We start from the raw sequence: 18539 nt of genomic DNA on the forward strand, positions 1-18539 counted from the left end.
ATAGTGTTTAGGTTATGTTAGAAGAAACTATAATCGAATTTAAAAGTGGTATATTGCACATTCATCATGGAGAAAAATACCCTTATAAGTATTACATAAAAAGATGGAAGTATATTATCCCACATATATTATTGGAATGTAATTATTCCATATCTCTTTGTATATAAGAGGTTAGGGAGCCCGATGAAAAACATATAAAAAAATATGATACTCTTATCATTGTAAAGTCGTGCTCTATGTAAGATTGGAGATTTATGAAAATAATAAAGTTACTATTAAATTTTCATGGATGTTTCCTCAATTGGGGTTTTACCACATAAATATAGTATGTTCCTTTTTTTGTCTCTGGTCTCATTTCTTTTATTGATTAAGTGTTGTTATTATGCATAGGAGATTAGATTGGTAAAGTTATGTAATGTTTTATATTGTTATAAGATTATTTCATACTCTAAATATTCGACTAATACTTATCTCCATATAGATTTACTCAAATGTCAAGTGTAGGCAATTATTGGATGCAAAATGAATGGCAAGTGTAGGAACTTGTTGCCAATGAGGACCTACACTAAATATTTGACTAAGCCTATAATGTGACATGTCGAAATATGATTTTAAAAAAAATTAGTTTTCTTCTTTTTGTTGAAAAGATGTTTACCCTTGATGATGACATTAGCATCTTGAATCGCATTGGTAATTTTAAAGTTGATTTCATGGTTGTATACACTTGACATTTGAATAAGGAGATATCTTGAAATATGATTTTAAAACTATTTTTCTTCTTTTTCTTATAAAATTATTTACCCCCCGGGATGACATTATCATCTTGAATCTTATTGGTAATTTTAAAGTTAATTTTGATGATACGATTTTTGTTTTGAGACTTATTTTTTTCCTCAAAATCCCCTTAATGAAGTGACACATGTCAAGCTCAAAGGTGAAGATTTCCAAGAAGAAAGGCTCCAAGAATGAGTGTTTCTAAATGAGAATCCAACATTCACCTCTAAAATCCTTCAAAGCTCTGATGCTCCATCTTGAGCCATGGTGCCTTTGGGTCCACTCCCACCTACACAATTTCTTCTCAACCGAAGCATCCTTAAGTCAATTTTTATTTTGTAAACTATCATGGATATTCCACTAGAAAGTCCATCACAACAGATCTAATAAATAATACTTAAAAATCTGAAATCTACACCATGAGGGTTTATTTCTCTTTAAATATCTAGATCTATAATTATTGTTTATTTTGTATGCATGCAAATTATAGCTATGCTAAAAATAGAGAAAAGATAAATAAAAACTCACAAATCATGATTTGACACAAGACCTAACCTAAGAAACCTTTTCGAGAGAAAACCCAACTGGAAAGTCAGGTTACTCTGCTCTCTTTCTCTAAATAGAAAATGGCACTAAGTACAAAGAAGTAAGGTTTGTGGCACATGGGATACTACAGTGCACAAATCCTCTCTATGTGCTCTCTCCTTATCTCTTTTTTCTACCCTACTCATCTATGGAACAAATGCACTCAAAAATAATGTAACCATTTTTCCTAACATAGTTTGATATTCTACTAGTGGTTAGGTTTGGCTACTAGATATCTTAACTAAAGTTACAATATTGACTCTTCTAAAGTATTCCTCATCACAATCATTTTTCTAACTCCTTTTCCATGATTTATGGGAGCTAAGGTGGCATCTTCTCGAATTATGGTGGTGGTACAGGGAGGTCAACTTCCGAGTGACATAACTTTTGCATACAGACTCTAATTGAGGTGATTCTTGTGCCATTGGAAAGATATTTGTGTGTTTACCCAAAAAAAAATGTCATTTGATGCCTCAAAATGCTCTTGGAAGGTTCCAAACCACAATTTTCCAAACTAGGTCCCACCGGTAAAAGTCGTCATGTGAGCTTATTCATCAACATTTTCCACTATCTAAGCATCGAGATGGATGAAAAACAATATAATGATTCAATATAGATAAATTCTAAACATCATTAAGTCAATTCCAAGCCTTATTATAGGTATCCAAGCATTCCCATACCATCTCAAGGATTTAATACCCTCCTTTCGAATGCCCAATAGTCCTCCAAAGGAAGTCATCCTACCAGGAAAACAACCAACCTCCATCTTTCCATCACGAAGAATGTCATCAAGTTGTCTAGATCTCCAATACTCAAATGATGAATAGCACGCAAGCATCCACAGAAGGTAAAATAATCAATAAGCAAGCCAAATCTAATTTCCTCACATAACACTTCAAGTTTCTCAATGAAACAATATATTTATAAAAGTGAAAAATCAAATTCTTATATCTTCTTTCTTCTATCTATATTTTAAACATCTAAGCCCCAAATGTATTAGTACTTATCTATATATCTGAATTGGAGGAATCATTTATATAGTATGACATTTCTCAAATATAACCATTGACATCTTTGAGGTGGTTTGTCTTCCAATGAGTTGTTGTTGGTCATGAAAATCAATTATGCTTGGCCTTCGTCTTGCTCAACCTTGGCATTCCAACTAATGTCAATTCGAAATAGATCTCCATATCCTAGACATCCTCAATGCTCTTAAATAAACCGGGGGAGGTACTGTGAAAAAGAATCATATCATTAATAATAATAATAATTAATAAAAAATCATTGAGCCGAGAGGCTCATTCTACAACCCAGTATGAGGGAGATGTGTAAGTATGTCCGTGCTCAACATAGAGTTGACACGTGCCCTTTTAAAATAAAAATAAAATATTCTTTAAATAAAAAGACAATGTGAACTATCATAAAAACAAAAAAGAATTTAGATATTTGGTTATTTTTTATTAAAAGCATTATAGAACATCAATAATTCTACTCTCACTATACTTGGTTGTTGATATTACAACCCATATTACAACCAATTATAGTGAGAGTAGAATTATTGAAATAAAAAGACAATAAAATATTTTTTTGAAGAAGTGGTAAAAAATTTTCTCTCACTTTCAACCATGAATAATATATTTTGATAGCTATATGAAGTAACATAATTTGTTGACTAATTTATTTCAATATCACCTTCATATATGTATATATGGAAATAAACTAAAAGAAACAAATATTTTAATGTTTATCATAATAAAATATTTCAATCCTTAAACTAAAGGAGCCATAAAGTAAAAAAAATCAATTACTTCATAATATCGGTAATAAGAGGGAGATATATAATTCATTTAATTCTTAATATGAAATTAATATATAACATTTATAAAATATTGTTAATAATAATAAATTGAAAACAAGTCATAAATAATATATTTAAAAAGAAAAGAAAAAGAGATTAATATATTATAAAGACTTTTAATATTATAATTTCATGTTGAATAGTGTGTTGGTATGTTAAGTACATGGAGGGTTATGTAATATTTATGTGTATTTAAAAATTTATTAATAAGAGAAAAGGTAGTATAGTGTACACAATTCAAGTGCCCAAGTTGTCTCTCTATACATAGAACCAATATAGATCTATTTTAATCACATATCTACCAAGCTTTCAAAGGGATTAAATATGTCAAAGTGCAAACTTTTTATTCAAGTTTTACATTATAAAATAGATTTGCATTTCAAGATATTTGATTTCTCCACTCTTGCTTTTGCTTGATCCATGGTTAAAATAAATCTATACTAGTAATAGTAATAATAATAATAATGGCAATGATTAATAAATTTTAAAATGGATTACTGAATATAAAAATTAATTTCCAAACATATAGAACAGGCCAACTAAAACAAAGGACAGTTGTATATGTATGCTAGTGTTCACGGAGCAACCTATGGATGAGAAGGTTGATATGAAGTGGCATGCACTCCATGTCGAGCTTTTACAAAAATGAGCAGAGCATATGTCGCATATAGTAGATTTCAAATATATTCAAGACATGGGTCAAAAGTATAACCCACTTTTATTGAATATGCACTAATCACGGTTATCAAACTATGTTTTTCATTTGATCATTTAGAAAAGTTCCTGGTAAATGCCACTCAGACTCGCACCAAATAGATTCAATAATAACTTATAAGCTACAATTTGAATTTGTCCATTAGAACCAAAGAACAGTAGTTTCCGTGGAGCTATCAATTAATATATTTGATTTGATCATTTAAAATAGTTCCTGGAAATTCCACCAAGACACGTTCCAAATAGATCCAATAATAAGCTATAATTTGAAATTTTCCATTACAACAAAAAAGAATAGTAATTTCACTGAAGTTGTAGAGGAAAGGACTTCAGATATCAGGCATTCTGAATGAAGTAAACAACACAAGAAAGACATCGTGTTAATAAAAGGTTTTTGCAGGCTGAAATTAAATTACAAACATACTTTAAATATCAGAATGCTGACCTTAGAAAGATGTGCTCTGAAAGACTAGTGAACTTGAATAAGCAGCAACTAGTTTTAGAATTTGAATACATTGTAGTCTCATTAATCCTCATTCTTGGCCAAACCCCAAAGGTATGCAACCAGTCCCACATATGGAACAAATCTCAAATAACGAACAGCTTGAATTTTATCTCCCTCCACATTCTGAAGATTGTTACCTATCAACCAGGGTTGAAATATACTATACAGACAAATATCCCAAATGAATGCATAACCTGGACGATCAGAGTTGATATAATCCAAAAAGAAGTCCCACCGATCTGCTAGACTGCCAAATCCGGCATCATCTCTGCCAAATAGGGCCCAAAATATGGAGATGAATCCCACCAAACCACCTAAAGTTCCTACTATACGAGCACCAGATGTCATTACCAATTCAATTCCAGACTTGACCTTTTGGGACTTTGACAAAGAATTGTTTCTACTTGCACCAAGACGAATTGCCATGTAGGGTATCAACAAAGCTGTAAAAGGAACAAAAAAACAATGTTGTCTTTTACAGTCAAAGAAAAGAGATGACAAACAGAAAGCATACAAACTGCAACATAATAAATAACTTAACGGGTAATGGGTGAGGCCTTGGCATACTGTTTGTCAAGAACATTTGAACAACCCATAGAGCCTCGAGGGATCCTCCAAACCTATTCCTCTTGCAGTCCGTAAAAAGCAGAGGAGCAAACATCATCGTCCAAGCAATGACAAAGTTGAATAAAGCCTCAATAGTCTATCTTCATAATACAATTACTCACAATCAGTTATACATATTAATGTTATAACTTTAAAATTCTTATAAATATATAGAACAACCTATTCTGCAAAATTGCACTTAGATAGGATACAAAAATTTGGAATTTTTAATCTTTATCAAAAAAAAATATTGATCACTGAAGCACTTACAGGATGCAGCACAGGAGCCTCCATTAAATGAAAGCCTGCTGTTCTGCCCAAAAATACAAAATAAATGCATCACAAAGGCAATTTAGCATCACTCTCGTGCTAGTGTTATCAAATATATTAACAGGTATCAGCCATCCTAAAAGTATGGGTAAGGGAACAATTTGTACACAGTTATAACTTATAATTGTCAGGCACTCAGAAGAACCACCACATCAACACCAATCTAAACTAGTGCAATCTAGAATAATCCAAAATAAAAATGAAGGAAAATGATGTGTGTGAATTCAATTTTAGAAAGATGTCCAACGAAAATAACGGATAAAAAGAAAATACCTGAGTTAGCTAGTGGCAGAATAAAGAAAAAGTTCAGTGAAAGGTCCAACAGAATTTTGATTGTATATGGCTTGATTGCCCAAACTGGATCACCCTACAGACAGTAAATCCAGGCACTTAGGTCAAATGATGATACATTCTCCTGTAAGCATAGCATTATAAGAACATGTGATAAACTTCACAGCATAAAACAGACAGCGGTTCTCATTATTTAACACTTCATAGTACATATATCTCAGACTAATGAAATACACATCCTGAACGTCAAGTTTATACACATATTAGAAAAACTACAGTATCCATTGTCGCTCATGTGATTCCATAAAAAAAAATATGTTGTTCTACAAAATGCAAAATGATATTATTATTCGCAAGGCTGCATTTGCTGAAATGACACAGGTTGTATTCCAAATTAGCAAAATACAAGGTCCATAAATTATATTAAGTGAACTTCAGATTGGTTTGCTTCGGTCTTGATAGGAATACTAAAAATGAACGTTTCCTCTTCTGTTTCAAAGTTGAGTTTCACCTAAAACACTGAAGAATGATGGTCATTATAATAGTATGGAATGAAAGAATTTGTGATCTTTTCAATACTAAAAAGGTGGAGAATGAAATGCATTTTCCTAAGAATTCCTTGTGGATGCTCACATTAGATCTCAATTTCAAAATATTTGAAATGATACTAACCTTCTTAACCTCTTAAGTCATCAAAACTATGGAGATCTAGGAAAGCTTCTATCCAATCTTTTCAAGCATATAAGTAAAATCCTAAAACAAACCAAGTAATTGCTTACATTTTTTCTTAAGATTTGATAGCCCAGCGGATGTTAACAATCATCATCATCATAATATTAGTAATAATAAACGGAATAATATATTATCAACTAATGGAACAAGACTCTCCCTACACCCAAATTCAATAAATGCCCACTCAAGCTCTAATATCTAAAGCAAAGCTGACCGCAAAAATAATATAGCAATGACATGAACGAGTTGATCATACTTACTGCTAGAAAGCAATTCATGACCAAAACAACTTTGGGTTCCGTTACCCACCAAAAGTGGGTGACCCCTAGGAGAAACTTTTCTCCTATCCATCTCTTCTAGCCAGCAGCCCCTGAGAGCCACTAGTAGCCAATATGATGTGTCATTTTTATCTCCGCCACCTACACCAGTCATATGTCTCCTCGCCCATTTGCCAAGAGCACATGTTGGAACGCGAGCTTATGATCAAAAGGTACTTTATTCATTTTGCAATCGGGTATTTATGCTTGTTTGTATTTGGGCATTTTGACATGGATTATAAGGTAACTTGGAATAAAGAAGGGTCTTGGGCATGATCTTGTTCCCTCACGTTAAATTGGGGGGGCTAATTTTCAATCCTAGTCCAGTGGGACCACCCCTAATGGCCTAACGAGTATAGGAAGGGCACTACTAGGAAGCCATGATTGAGAAAGCATAGCGCGATCTCTCCCTATTCCATACTTACCACTTTTAATCTTAAATTACAGGCCCCTATTCCACCTCCATTCTTTAGGTTCAACTGACCACCGATATATTTGGAATTTGGCACCCACACATCCTCATACCTAGGTATGGCCTTGAAATGTACTACAGGAGGTTGATGGCCACAAGAAAAACAACATAAAAATCAAAATGCAAAAGATGGTCGGGACTTACAAATTAGCACATGGGCAAAAAACAAGCATGGGCTACACCTCACTCATAAGGACATCACCTAGTTCTTGGGCCAATGTTGTCTTATCTCATAGAAGACAAGGAACCTTTGCATGTCTCAACCCCTCATGGGTGAAGAATCGTCCCATCGTTTAGGGGGTAAATATTTTTATACATCATACAAAGCAAGCTCTCATTCTTTGAGCTACGAGCAGTAATACAAAGAAGAATGAAGAAAAATTAAAAGGAATTTAGAACAGTGGAAAAGAAAGGTCGAGGTAACTCATGCATCCATGACTTCTCCCTCCTCGCATCTACACTCAGGTTGAAGTATTCCATCATAGTTGGTCTCTTTGACCATGGCACTTGGCAACGAAGTCTTTTCCCCTCCATTCCATCATTATTCACATGACACCTATCGATTGAGGGGTGGAACATGGACATGTCACTTCCCCTTGGTGGTTGAAAATACCTAGTAGAATCATCTATTAACTACTCCTACCTAGCGAGGTAACACCATTATGTGACTAAGCCACAATTTTGGAAGAGGAGCCTAACATGAAGTGTTGACTTGCCCATTTATTTCAAGCATGTTTCACTTAGATGCAATAATGATTAAATGTACCTAATGGTGAAAGTTGTACCACTAGATATTGTGTGTACTTGGAAGGTGGTTACATCTATAGGTCTGGGAAACTCAACTGGGGTCCAGGTCCTCCAGAGGGACATCTTGGCACCCATAGGTGATGCGTTGAGAGTCATGGGACTTTAGACAGTTGTAGAGCATCATTTGTATCCATGGGCACCTTCAACGCCCACAAAGCTCCTACACTTTTCTCTATATCATTGATAAGATGATGCGCATAGACCAACATGCCCCCAACTGACTTAGCAACACTACAAGGTCCGAAAGTTGATCCAAGGCCCAAATGAGGTTTGTCTCATACTTGAAGACATGGGAGGGCTAGCACCATCTACAGAGCCCTCAACGTTGGCACAGAATCATGCATATTAATCACAAGGAGACCCATGAGACCCATTTTGTGCCTGAAACCCATAACCAGGTTCCACAAGATAATTTCGACAAAGATCTAGGGGCCAACCCCTAGAAGGTTAATTTAGAGGGCCTCTACACAAGTTGATCTGGATCGTTGGAGACAAGGGTTTTGCATTGTTGACCTGAACCGTGGCTTTGCAGATGCCTCTTAACTATGATGAACGAAGAAATGAGGATAGAGATACCCTGTAATTCTTTTGGGCCAACTGTGATGCTGACAATGTTTGACCTAGCAAATGGACTTCGGTGGCAAGGGTTTTGTGTGGTTGATCCATAACCATGATGAACAAAGATCCGAGGATAGTGATACCCTGTAATGCTTGTGGGCCAATTATGACGCTGACAGTGTGAGGCCTAGCAAATTGACTTCAGTGGCAAGGGTTTTGTGTGATTGACCCATAACCATGCTAAGATAGTTCGCTTTTCGATCCGCTTGGTACAGATCTAGTGGCTTATCTTTGTAAATTTTCACCATCCAATGAGATGTTGTAAAGGCTTCCATCATCTCACTCCTCTATTTTGTAAGTGCTTCCTCGAGCAACATGACAAGATCTCCTACTCTGTCATTTTTGTCCGCCATGTGAGGTTGTCGGGGTCAGTGAATGTAACCACCGCCTCCCACATTTATCCAATTTCACTCGCTTGGTAGGGTAAACATGAGACAAAGACTTACTACGACATGACCTTACATCCAAGCTTTAGTTAAGGAAGTGGAGCCGACAAGTGACAACTTACAGACATCCCTCAAGGCTTACAGGACACTCAGGGGCCAAAGAACCACCTAAGGTGACCAAACCTTGAGTTGGATTGCTTTTTCACTGACCTGGGCCAATAAATGCAAGCATGACAACAAAAGGGTGCAGTTGTAGGTGCACAAGCATCTTTCCCTGTGGTTATAGCCCAAACTCTCCAGTTTAGAGGGTGCAGTCCCGAGACCTGAGCAACCTTTCTAGGCTAACCTCCAAACCACTACCTAGAACTACTTGTAACTTCTCAGAATGATAAATGACGTAATGAAAATGCTATTCATACAAAACTTGAACAATAACTTGACCTAACTAGACCTAACCATGAAATTCATTCCATCAAACATATGGTGACCATGTAAGCTACAGGTCATGAATGCATATCTGATCATGGGAGTCTGAAACTTATCTGAAAATCACCAAGAAGGTCTAATGCCCTTTCATAATAGCTGCAATAACCCTTGTTGGCCCATGCATTGATTAACCATCAAATACTTATAAAATCCTAAACAATTCATAGCTAGATCACATTACAAATCTATGCTTATAACTAGCATATGACCAAATTATTAACTATGATAGAACCACCATCAAATCACCATAATAACAAGTACAAGTTCTCATAGATTACAATAGGAAAATAGCTCTTATTAACTTATGCAAAAGCCAACTATGTCAGGGGCTTCCACATACCACCCGACCATAGATTGGGCTGAACCAAATCTTTCTTTTAGCCAATCGCCCTCGTGCCATATTCCAAGCATGAATGTGGGATCTCAATACATAAACAACCGGGGCTTCCCGGAGATTAAACCACCTCCACCCTTAGGCTACCGCGATGTCGCAAAATGTCAAGAGATCACAAAGCCAAAACAAGCTTGGATTCCTCAAAAAAATTTCACCGTTACCTTGAGGAATTTTCCTGTCTCCACCCACCTGTCGAGGGCTTCCTGAAGATTAAACCACCTCCACTCCCAACCCTTGGGAATTTTCCTGAGACCACCTCACCCAATTCCAAAACCTTCCGGCAATCCAAAGCTCAACCAGAAAAGAATCCCATCACACAATGTTTATCCAGGAAATCGCAAGCAAAGGCTGAAACCACTACCAAACCAGGAAAAACCCATGCCAATGACAGCAAACGAACCAAATAAACAAATGCATGTACCATGCATTCACACCTCAGCTAGAAAATCACCCATGCAACCTGTTACCTGCAAAATCCTCCTGCTCAAGTTGTTGATCCAACCTACTCCTTGCTTGTCCTTCGCTTTCCTTGTCCTTCCTTTGCCTTCCTTTCTCCAATGCTAGAGTGCTCCAAGAATGCTCTATGTGCGCAAATGTATGAGAGAATAGAAGAGAGCTCCAAAACTTAACTGACAAAACGATAAACTAGCAAAAGTTGTGCACTGATTCTCTGAAGCCTTTTTATCTCTGAGGCCTCTAATTTCTTCATTTTCCTTCAATTTTCCAAATTTGTGACCCTTCATCTCCCTTTTCTGCTATTTTCCTCTATTTTCATAAATAAATGCCAATTATTGCCTCTTTTCTTTTGTCAATGTCTTTTCCAATTCCTTAGCCATATATAAACCGAAAGTGATGCCCACTATAGTGCTTTGCCCAACATTCAGCTTGTTATATGTGTCCCATGACCTTGGTCTTATTTTTCCTTTATTATCCTTTGATACATGAACTTTTAACCTGGACCTGTTACAGTGAGGATGGTCTTGCAAAGGTTGCAATAGTTCGAGTCTGACCTACTTGTACCCTGACCTTGTTGGGCACATGTGCAAAAGAATAGACAAGAGAAGCACTGCTCTAATACTGATCAAGATCGTTGGAGGAATGGGACTTAAAAAAAAACTTACCAATAAGTCACCCATCCTAGTACTACTATGGCCCAGACGCGCTCAGTTGCAGAGTTCTCATGAGATCTAATGCATTAATGTCATTGTGATCCAAGTTGTTTAATAAAGGAAACTTCACAAATGGCAAAGGAATATGTCACAATGCTTAAGAGAAATATTGCAGAACAATAGTATAATAAGAACTCAGAATATGGCATGATGCGTAAAAGAGATATTGTATAAAAACATTATAATAAGAACTCAATGTGTAAGAGAAATATTGCAGAAAAATAACACAAGAGGAACTCAAATATTTATTGAAATGGGTAATATACCATGAGACTACATTATGAGAAAAATGATGATTTACTCCACGATGAAGTTCTGTATTTATACTTTTTACAGGTATCTTTCACCAAGAGTCATGCCTCCTGTTACATTTCAAATACCATGGGTAAATACCATGGTTTACAAAATCCATGGGTGAATACCATGGGAAAATATAATAAATTACAACACCATGGGTAAATATAATAAATTATGATACCATGGGTAAATACCATGGTTTACAAAATCCATGAGTGAATACCATGGATGAGTATCATAATTATGATGGTAAAATTGAAATCATCATGCGATTAGATTCTCACTTTAATATTATGATTTATTTTGTTTATTATCATGCATTATCCATGGTTTTAACAACCATTGATAGAAAAATAATTATTAATTTTGGTAATTATTTTCCACTTGGATCATGTTGGAATTTCTAAGTCTAACTGTTAGAAACCCTTCATGTACTTTTCTGATTTATTTCTACGTACTTGTTTCGATTAATTAACAAGCTATTTACCATATAAACACTGAAAATAAATACAAGTACATGCTCAACACATTACAAATCATCAACTGAAGGAAACAAAACAAGCACACAAGTGACACCGTTGTTTTTGGACCAATGTCCCCAGAAAAAACCCAATGCGGGAAAACCGGTGTAGCTATCTAACGGTTTTATTATTATGCAATTTCTAAATACAATCTGGGTGCCAAAACCGGCTCACCCAACAAAGAATAATCTCGGCAGTAGTACCTCTTAGTCGGAGACAAATGTTCCGGCTGAAACATCGGATAAACACTCCAATAGCTCCCAGCTCCAATCTGCCCCACGAAAACCCCAGTGTCAGCCTCTAGGGGCTGCGTCAGCCCTTTCTGGCCCAACGTCACCCTAGCTCGCCCTACGTCAACCTCTGGAGGCACTACGTCAACCCTTAGAGCCTCTGTGTCACCCACGATGGTTTTCCGAGGCACTGCGCAGCTCTTGGCTGCCTCTACGTGAGCCCTGGATGGCTCTGCATGAACTTCTGCCTGGCTCTGCGTCCCTCTCTCCCAACTTCTGTGCTAATCCTCCTGGTATCTCTGCCTCTCTGCTTCTGTATTCACTGCCCCTCAACTGCAACTCTGATCACTCTTTCGACTTCCTCAGCAAACCCTGCCCCAAAAAATTGAAATCTTGATCAACTCGGTGTATTCTCCAAGTGACCCTCAAGCCTCCTCTTATACTTTTCTCGTTGACAATTCAATGGCCGAGATTAAGTCCCTAGTCAACGGCTAAGATTAACTCTGGCTTGATCCATGACTTTTGGACCCCTCTAACATAGTTTTATATTAATTCACATTAATATTTTATTTTCCACAAGTTTAGACTTAGGGACTCCATTAAAAATATTAATTATTTTAATATCTCTCAAACTGTTTAGAATCTGCCCAAACCATTTTTGAGTATTGGAAATCTCATGTGCTTTAGCCTCTCCACCAATTTTCGTGGCTAGAGCACATCCGATGCTACCCAAATCAACACTCACTCTTAGCGAGCACTGTGCTCTAGTAATACTACTCACTGAGCATCACCTTGATCATCCGACATCGGTCCCTGTGCTGATGCTAGGCCTGCTGCCCAACATCCTCTGCACTGTTGCATCATGTATTGCTACCCATGGCCTTGCCGCTACCACTGTTACATCCGTACGGCAACCCCTCTCATCATGCTGCATCGTACTACCCATAGCACTTCCACTGCTAATTGTTGCACTGCAACTCAACGACTGAGAAGTAAGTAACTGATCTCTCAACTATGATATCTATGTTAGGCTAGAGACACCCTCGATGCTGAAACTCCCTCTGTCGCTGACAAGTGCTCCCTCTCTGACCTCTGCGCTACTGCAACAACTCCATGCATCTTGCACCGCTGCCTCACATTGTCCTGGGACTCTTGCACTATAGCCCTCTTTGTCGCTTCATCTGCATCCGTCTCTACCGACATCCGCTAGTCCTGCTACTCCTCTTCGAGGTTCCTGTGGCAAGGTATAATCCAAGAGGTTGGGCACCTCAAGGATCCTGCCCCTCATCGCCTATAGTCCATCTGACTACAGCACGATGTCTCCCCACTTCCACTCAAGTGGCGTGTGAGCACTCATGGCAACAGTCATCATCTGTCTCCAATTCCTTCTCCGCCTTTGCTGGCACAGCCTTGGTCTCGGAAGCCTCTCCTTTGCTCTTCTTCCTCGAACACTGGCTCGCATAGTGACCTAGTTCCCCACAATTGAAGCATTTGACCTTGGAGAGGTCCTTCTTCTTTCATTTCTCCTGCTTTCCCTCAGATGCTAGGGCAGCATCCTCCTCTTCCTCCTTCTTGACTTTGATCCCCTTGCCGCTGCTTCCCGCCTTGCTTAGCCTTCTGATCTCTTCTTGGCGAAGAGCTGCCCACATTTCCTCCCAATCTGGAAGGGTCACCCTGCCTAGTATGCTCTGGACAAACACCTCCCAGTCTTCTGAGACTACGTTCAGGGTTGTTCTCACCATCAATTCTTGATCCGGCGTGGCCCCTATGGAAGTCAGTTGATCTCGGATCTCCTTCAATCGACCGAGGAAGGTGTCGATCTGTTCTCCCTTCTGCATCTGGTATGACCGCAGCTGATTTTCTAGTAGCATCTTCCTCTGCACGGAAGTATGCTGATACAACTTCTTTAGGGCCTCCCACATCTCATTTTTCATATTCTTCTCGACAATGTGTGGTACTACATGGTCCTTGACCCCATCAAGGATGATGCTCTTGGCCCTCGCCATTGCATCCTCGTACTTATTGTTATCAGTCGGGTCAACTGGGACCGCTATTTTCCTCAAGGCGAATTGCTTGAGACGGTTCCTGTCTAGAACAGATAAGATGTTGGCCTTCCAGTCTACGAAGTTTGAGGCTCCGTCCAATCTGTCTTGGTCTCTTAGCCCGTTCACTGCCATCTCGTTGCTCCTCTACTTTCTTTCTGGAAGTTCTCAGTGTGACTCCCTCCAAGCCTAGATTTCCCTCTTGGAAACCCCTCTACCAATGTCGAGATGCCCCCACTCCGATCCTTGGTGCAGTTGCACCACTGATCCGGATTTCTTGGCTAGAAATCCTCAGTAGCAACTCCCTCCTCCTTGGTCTTGTCCTGTTAGGCACTATTCTGACTAAAGTACCCAACCAGCTTCACTCTGCAACTTACCCACAGCCTCATAAGCCACAGCAAACTGAAGATTAGAGCTTCTAGGCTCTGCGCAATCCCGGCATCAGCAAAATTCGCACCTGCTGGCCACGGGCATCAATCCTTCCTGACTAAGAAAGATGATCGGGCACTACGTAGGTCGAGTCTGCTTCCCTTTGCCACTACATTGATCCTCTTCCTGGCTCAAACTTGATGACGCAGGCACTGCATCACCCCTTCCTTGTTGCTTCTCTGCTAGGAGCAGCTTCTGCCACTCGGGACAGCTATTTTCTGTCGTTGCTGCTCTGCTCGGCTGATGTTCTCAGTTCCCCTGTGGTCTGCAACCACGCTCCGATACCATGTTGGAATTTCTAAGTCTAACTGTTAGAAACCCTACATGTACTTTTCTGATTTATTTCTGCCTACTTGTTCTGATTAATTAACAAGTTATTTAGCATGTAAATACTAAAAATAAATACAAGTACATGCTCAACACATTAAAAATCATCAACTAAAGGAAACAAAACAAGCACACAAGTGACACCGTTGTTTTTGGACCAATGTCCCCGGAAAAACTTAATGCGGGAAAACCAGTGCAACTATCTAAGGGTTTTATTATTATGCAGTTTCTAAATACAATCTGGGTGCCAAAACTGACTCACCTAACAAAGAATAATCTCGGTAGTAGTACCACTTAGTCGGAGACAGATGTTCCGGCTGAAACCCCGGATAAACACTCCGACATCTCCTAGCTCCAATCTGCCCCACGAAAACCCCAGCGTGAGCCTCTAGGGACTGTGTAAGCCCTTTCTGGCCCAACGTCTGCCCAGCGTCACCCTAGCTCACCCTGCATCAGCGTCTGGAAGCACTGCATCAACCCTTAGAGCCTCTGCGTCACCCACGCTGGCTCTCTGAGGCACTTCGCAACTCCTGGTTGCCTCTGCGTGAAATTCTGGCTAGCTCTGCGTCCTTCTCTCTTGGATTCTGCACTGATCCTCCTAGTACTATCTCTACCTCTCTGCTTCTGTACTCACTACCCCTCAGCTGCAACTCTAATCACTCTTTCGACTTCCTCAGCAAACCCTGCCCGAGAAAATCGAAATCTTGATCAACTCGATGTACTCTCCAAGTGACCCTCAAGCTTCCTCTTATACTTTTTTCGTTGACAATTCAACGATCGAGATTAAGTCCCTAGTCAACGGCTAAGATTAACTCTGGCTTGATCCATGACTTTTGGACCCTTCTAACACAGTTTTATATCAATTCACATTAATATTTTATTTTCCCTAAGTTTAAACTTAGGGACTCCATTGAAAAAAATATTATTTTAATATCTCCCAAACTATTTAGAATCTGCCAAAACCATTTTTGGGTATTGGATATCTCATGTGCTTTAGCCTCTCCACCAATTTTCGTGGCTAGAGCACATCTGATGCTACCCCAAATCAATAGATCACAAGTCAATGCACTCAAGGTCCTCAACGTCATCCCTAAATAAGCCTACGCTAGCATGATGTTAGCATTTCAGCTTGCACATGTGGAGATTTAATTTTATTATCAAAAGTTGTAAGGTCAGCTTGTGTTCTTACATGTTTCCACACATTACTTTATGACTTTTAGGGGGCTTGTAGGCTATTTAACCATTCGAATGCTTCATATAAATTTAGAACTTAACATTTGAGCTTCTCATCATCACACCTTTGGATTTTCAGCCTCATTAGAGGAATTCAGACTTGTTCTCTTATGGATGTATTGGAGATCTTAGATGCATTTTGATATTTGGAGCTGATCTTGGATATTCTTTGGTCTAATGGATGGAAATCTTCCATGTTATCTTGTAAGTGTACTTAATTGTTGGATATTTATTTCTTTATGTCTAATGTATGGAATAATTGATTCTAGGTCATGCTAAATTGTGCCCTAAAGCTGTTGAAGATTAATTGAATTGCTATCTAGATGAATATTGCATGCATTACGCATACATAATATGTAATGAATCATCCTAGTGATGAACTCATTGAAGCTCTCCCATGAAAATACATGTTTCCATTGATTAGGAAAATGCTAAAAATTTCATTGCTAGGGCATCAAATTTCGACCTCCTTAAGAACATTTTTGGCTAATATATCTCATCCTAGACTCTATATTCTAATGGGACAAAGGATTGGTCTAGTTGGTTGGTGATCATACTTTATTTTTATCAATATTTTCTTTATCCTAATCCAGCCCTTTCAAGGCCAAGCTAGGAAACTAGGGCTTGGTGTTAATCCCTAGGAAAGTTTTGGTGGTTTGAGAGCCTAAACATCAAGGGGATATCATTTTCCAAAATATCTATCCTTTTGGTGGGTATCCACTTCAATTTCATCCATAAACTTTCTTACCCTAGTTTTTTGCCTAAGAGGGAAACCCTAGTTTTCCCTCGCTTCAACTTAAGGACTTTCTTGAAGGTTTCATGAACCTTGACATTGCTAGTACGCATTGTTGGAAACATTTTCTCTAAGCCTTGACCTTTGGAAAGTCCAACAATCATCAAATTTATCAAACCCTAGGTCTCCTACATCTTTCCAAGGTCTCACAGAAAGTGAATTGTCTCCTTGTGAAGCCTTGAACCCAAATTGTGTCTTTCTTGAAGAGATCCTAGTGAGGTCATCTTATATATTAACCTTAGAAAATATGACATAAGTGATCTCTTTCCTAATGGGTCTCCTCCCAGTGGTGAAAGTTTGTAAAAAGGTTGTTTTGACAGTGCACCACTACCGCATTGTTGTCTCTTGTTTTAGTTTATGCCTTGTAGGGTTTCCCTATACAAGGCCTACTAGATTTCGCAACAATAGGTTCAAAATATATTCATGAAAGGTTTGTTAGTATTGTTACTCGCTAATGTTGTGTAACTATATATAAATTTTGCAAGAAACAATACTCCAAATCCAAACACAACCAAGCGCCCCATAACAATGATGTTGAATGTAACAAACATAATAATACTAAAAATAATAATAACAATTTGGCTAATGAAAAGTCAAAGACCACACTCCCTACCAATCAATGTATAGTTATACCACTGTTGCAAATATCACAATATTATCATGAACATTGATATATATTGTGATTTGTTTAGGCCAGTGATAATATCACCTTAAAAATCATGATTTTGCAATCCATTGATAAAATCACAATATTTTTATAATTATCATGAGTTGATGGAAAAATCACCTAGCATGTGGATAGTCCATTATAAAACCAGAAAATTGACATTTTTAACTAATTTTCAAAATAGGTTGAAAGGGTTTTAGAGCAAAGGAGGTATCCACTAGTATCCATTGATATAAGGAGTGGGAATAGAATGTTTTCATCTACCACCAACAATTTATTGAGTGGGGATTGATTCCCATTAACTGTTTCAATATTTGCATGTATAACAATTTAAACATGTTTTTTCTTTGAGATTTTTTATAGATTTTGCAATGTCCAGTAGCTTTCCCTCTTCTTGCTAATTTATAATGAGATATCTACCATATATTTAGATCTATTTTTTTTTCCTTTTATTTTGCAACATTCACTTGTGTTGAATCTTGATTTCCATTTTTCTATTTCCTTAGGTGAAAACATTGCTATCCAAAAATGTTGAAAGTTTTAGAACTTATGTGGGAATATGGTGAGCTTGTTGAATCTGATAATAGCAAAAATTCAATTGAAAATTGTGTGGGAAGAAAATGATGTCAGGGATGGGGGAGGCGGATGCAAATTAGCCAATTGAAATACTATCTTCCAGAAATTCCATAGCATGAAAGAATTTGTCCAAAATCAACCCTAGAAATCATTCATATTGCCATAACTTTTGGAAATGGATACAAAAAAGAATGAAAAAGATGTTGTGAGACTTGACCTTGCAGTGGGAGAAGGTGCAAGATTTAGGATGATGGAAATTGATAGCTTCATCTCAACCTCACCTTCCACAATGCCCTTATTGACCTCACCTTTCTTTACTTGAGAACCATAGCTAGAACGCAACTCTATTAGGTCGGTGGATAAAATAAAGCAAAAGCAAG

At 37.9% G+C, this 18539-nt stretch overlaps 1 protein-coding gene across 2 annotated transcripts in view; it reads right to left on the bottom strand.

The window, feature by feature from the left end:
- Positions 1-4174: 4174 nt before the first annotated feature.
- LOC149224367 (uncharacterized) overlaps positions 4175-18539 on the bottom strand; it is a 59222-nt gene continuing 44857 nt past the window's right edge. The window contains exons 2-6 of one of the 2 annotated variants that reach the window (XR_016249510.1): positions 5646-5739; positions 5313-5350; positions 5004-5139; positions 4377-4879; positions 4175-4276 (exon numbers count right to left, since the gene is read on the bottom strand). Coding sequence is in view for 1 of the 2 variants with exons in the window: in XM_089386103.1 (XP_089242229.1) it covers positions 4458-4879; positions 5004-5139; positions 5313-5350; positions 5646-5739 (690 nt within the window). In the remaining variant the exon portion in view is untranslated. Of the gene's footprint in view, positions 4880-5003; positions 5140-5312; positions 5351-5645; positions 5740-18539 lie in introns of both variants that reach the window. The other variant, XM_089386103.1, reaches the window with a different exon arrangement.

This window comes from Pinus tabuliformis, chromosome Q (genome assembly GCF_031772625.1).
Source record: "Pinus tabuliformis cultivar Carrire ecotype Pingquan chromosome Q, CPIR1, whole genome shotgun sequence".
Taxonomy (NCBI): domain Eukaryota; kingdom Viridiplantae; phylum Streptophyta; class Pinopsida; order Pinales; family Pinaceae; genus Pinus; species Pinus tabuliformis.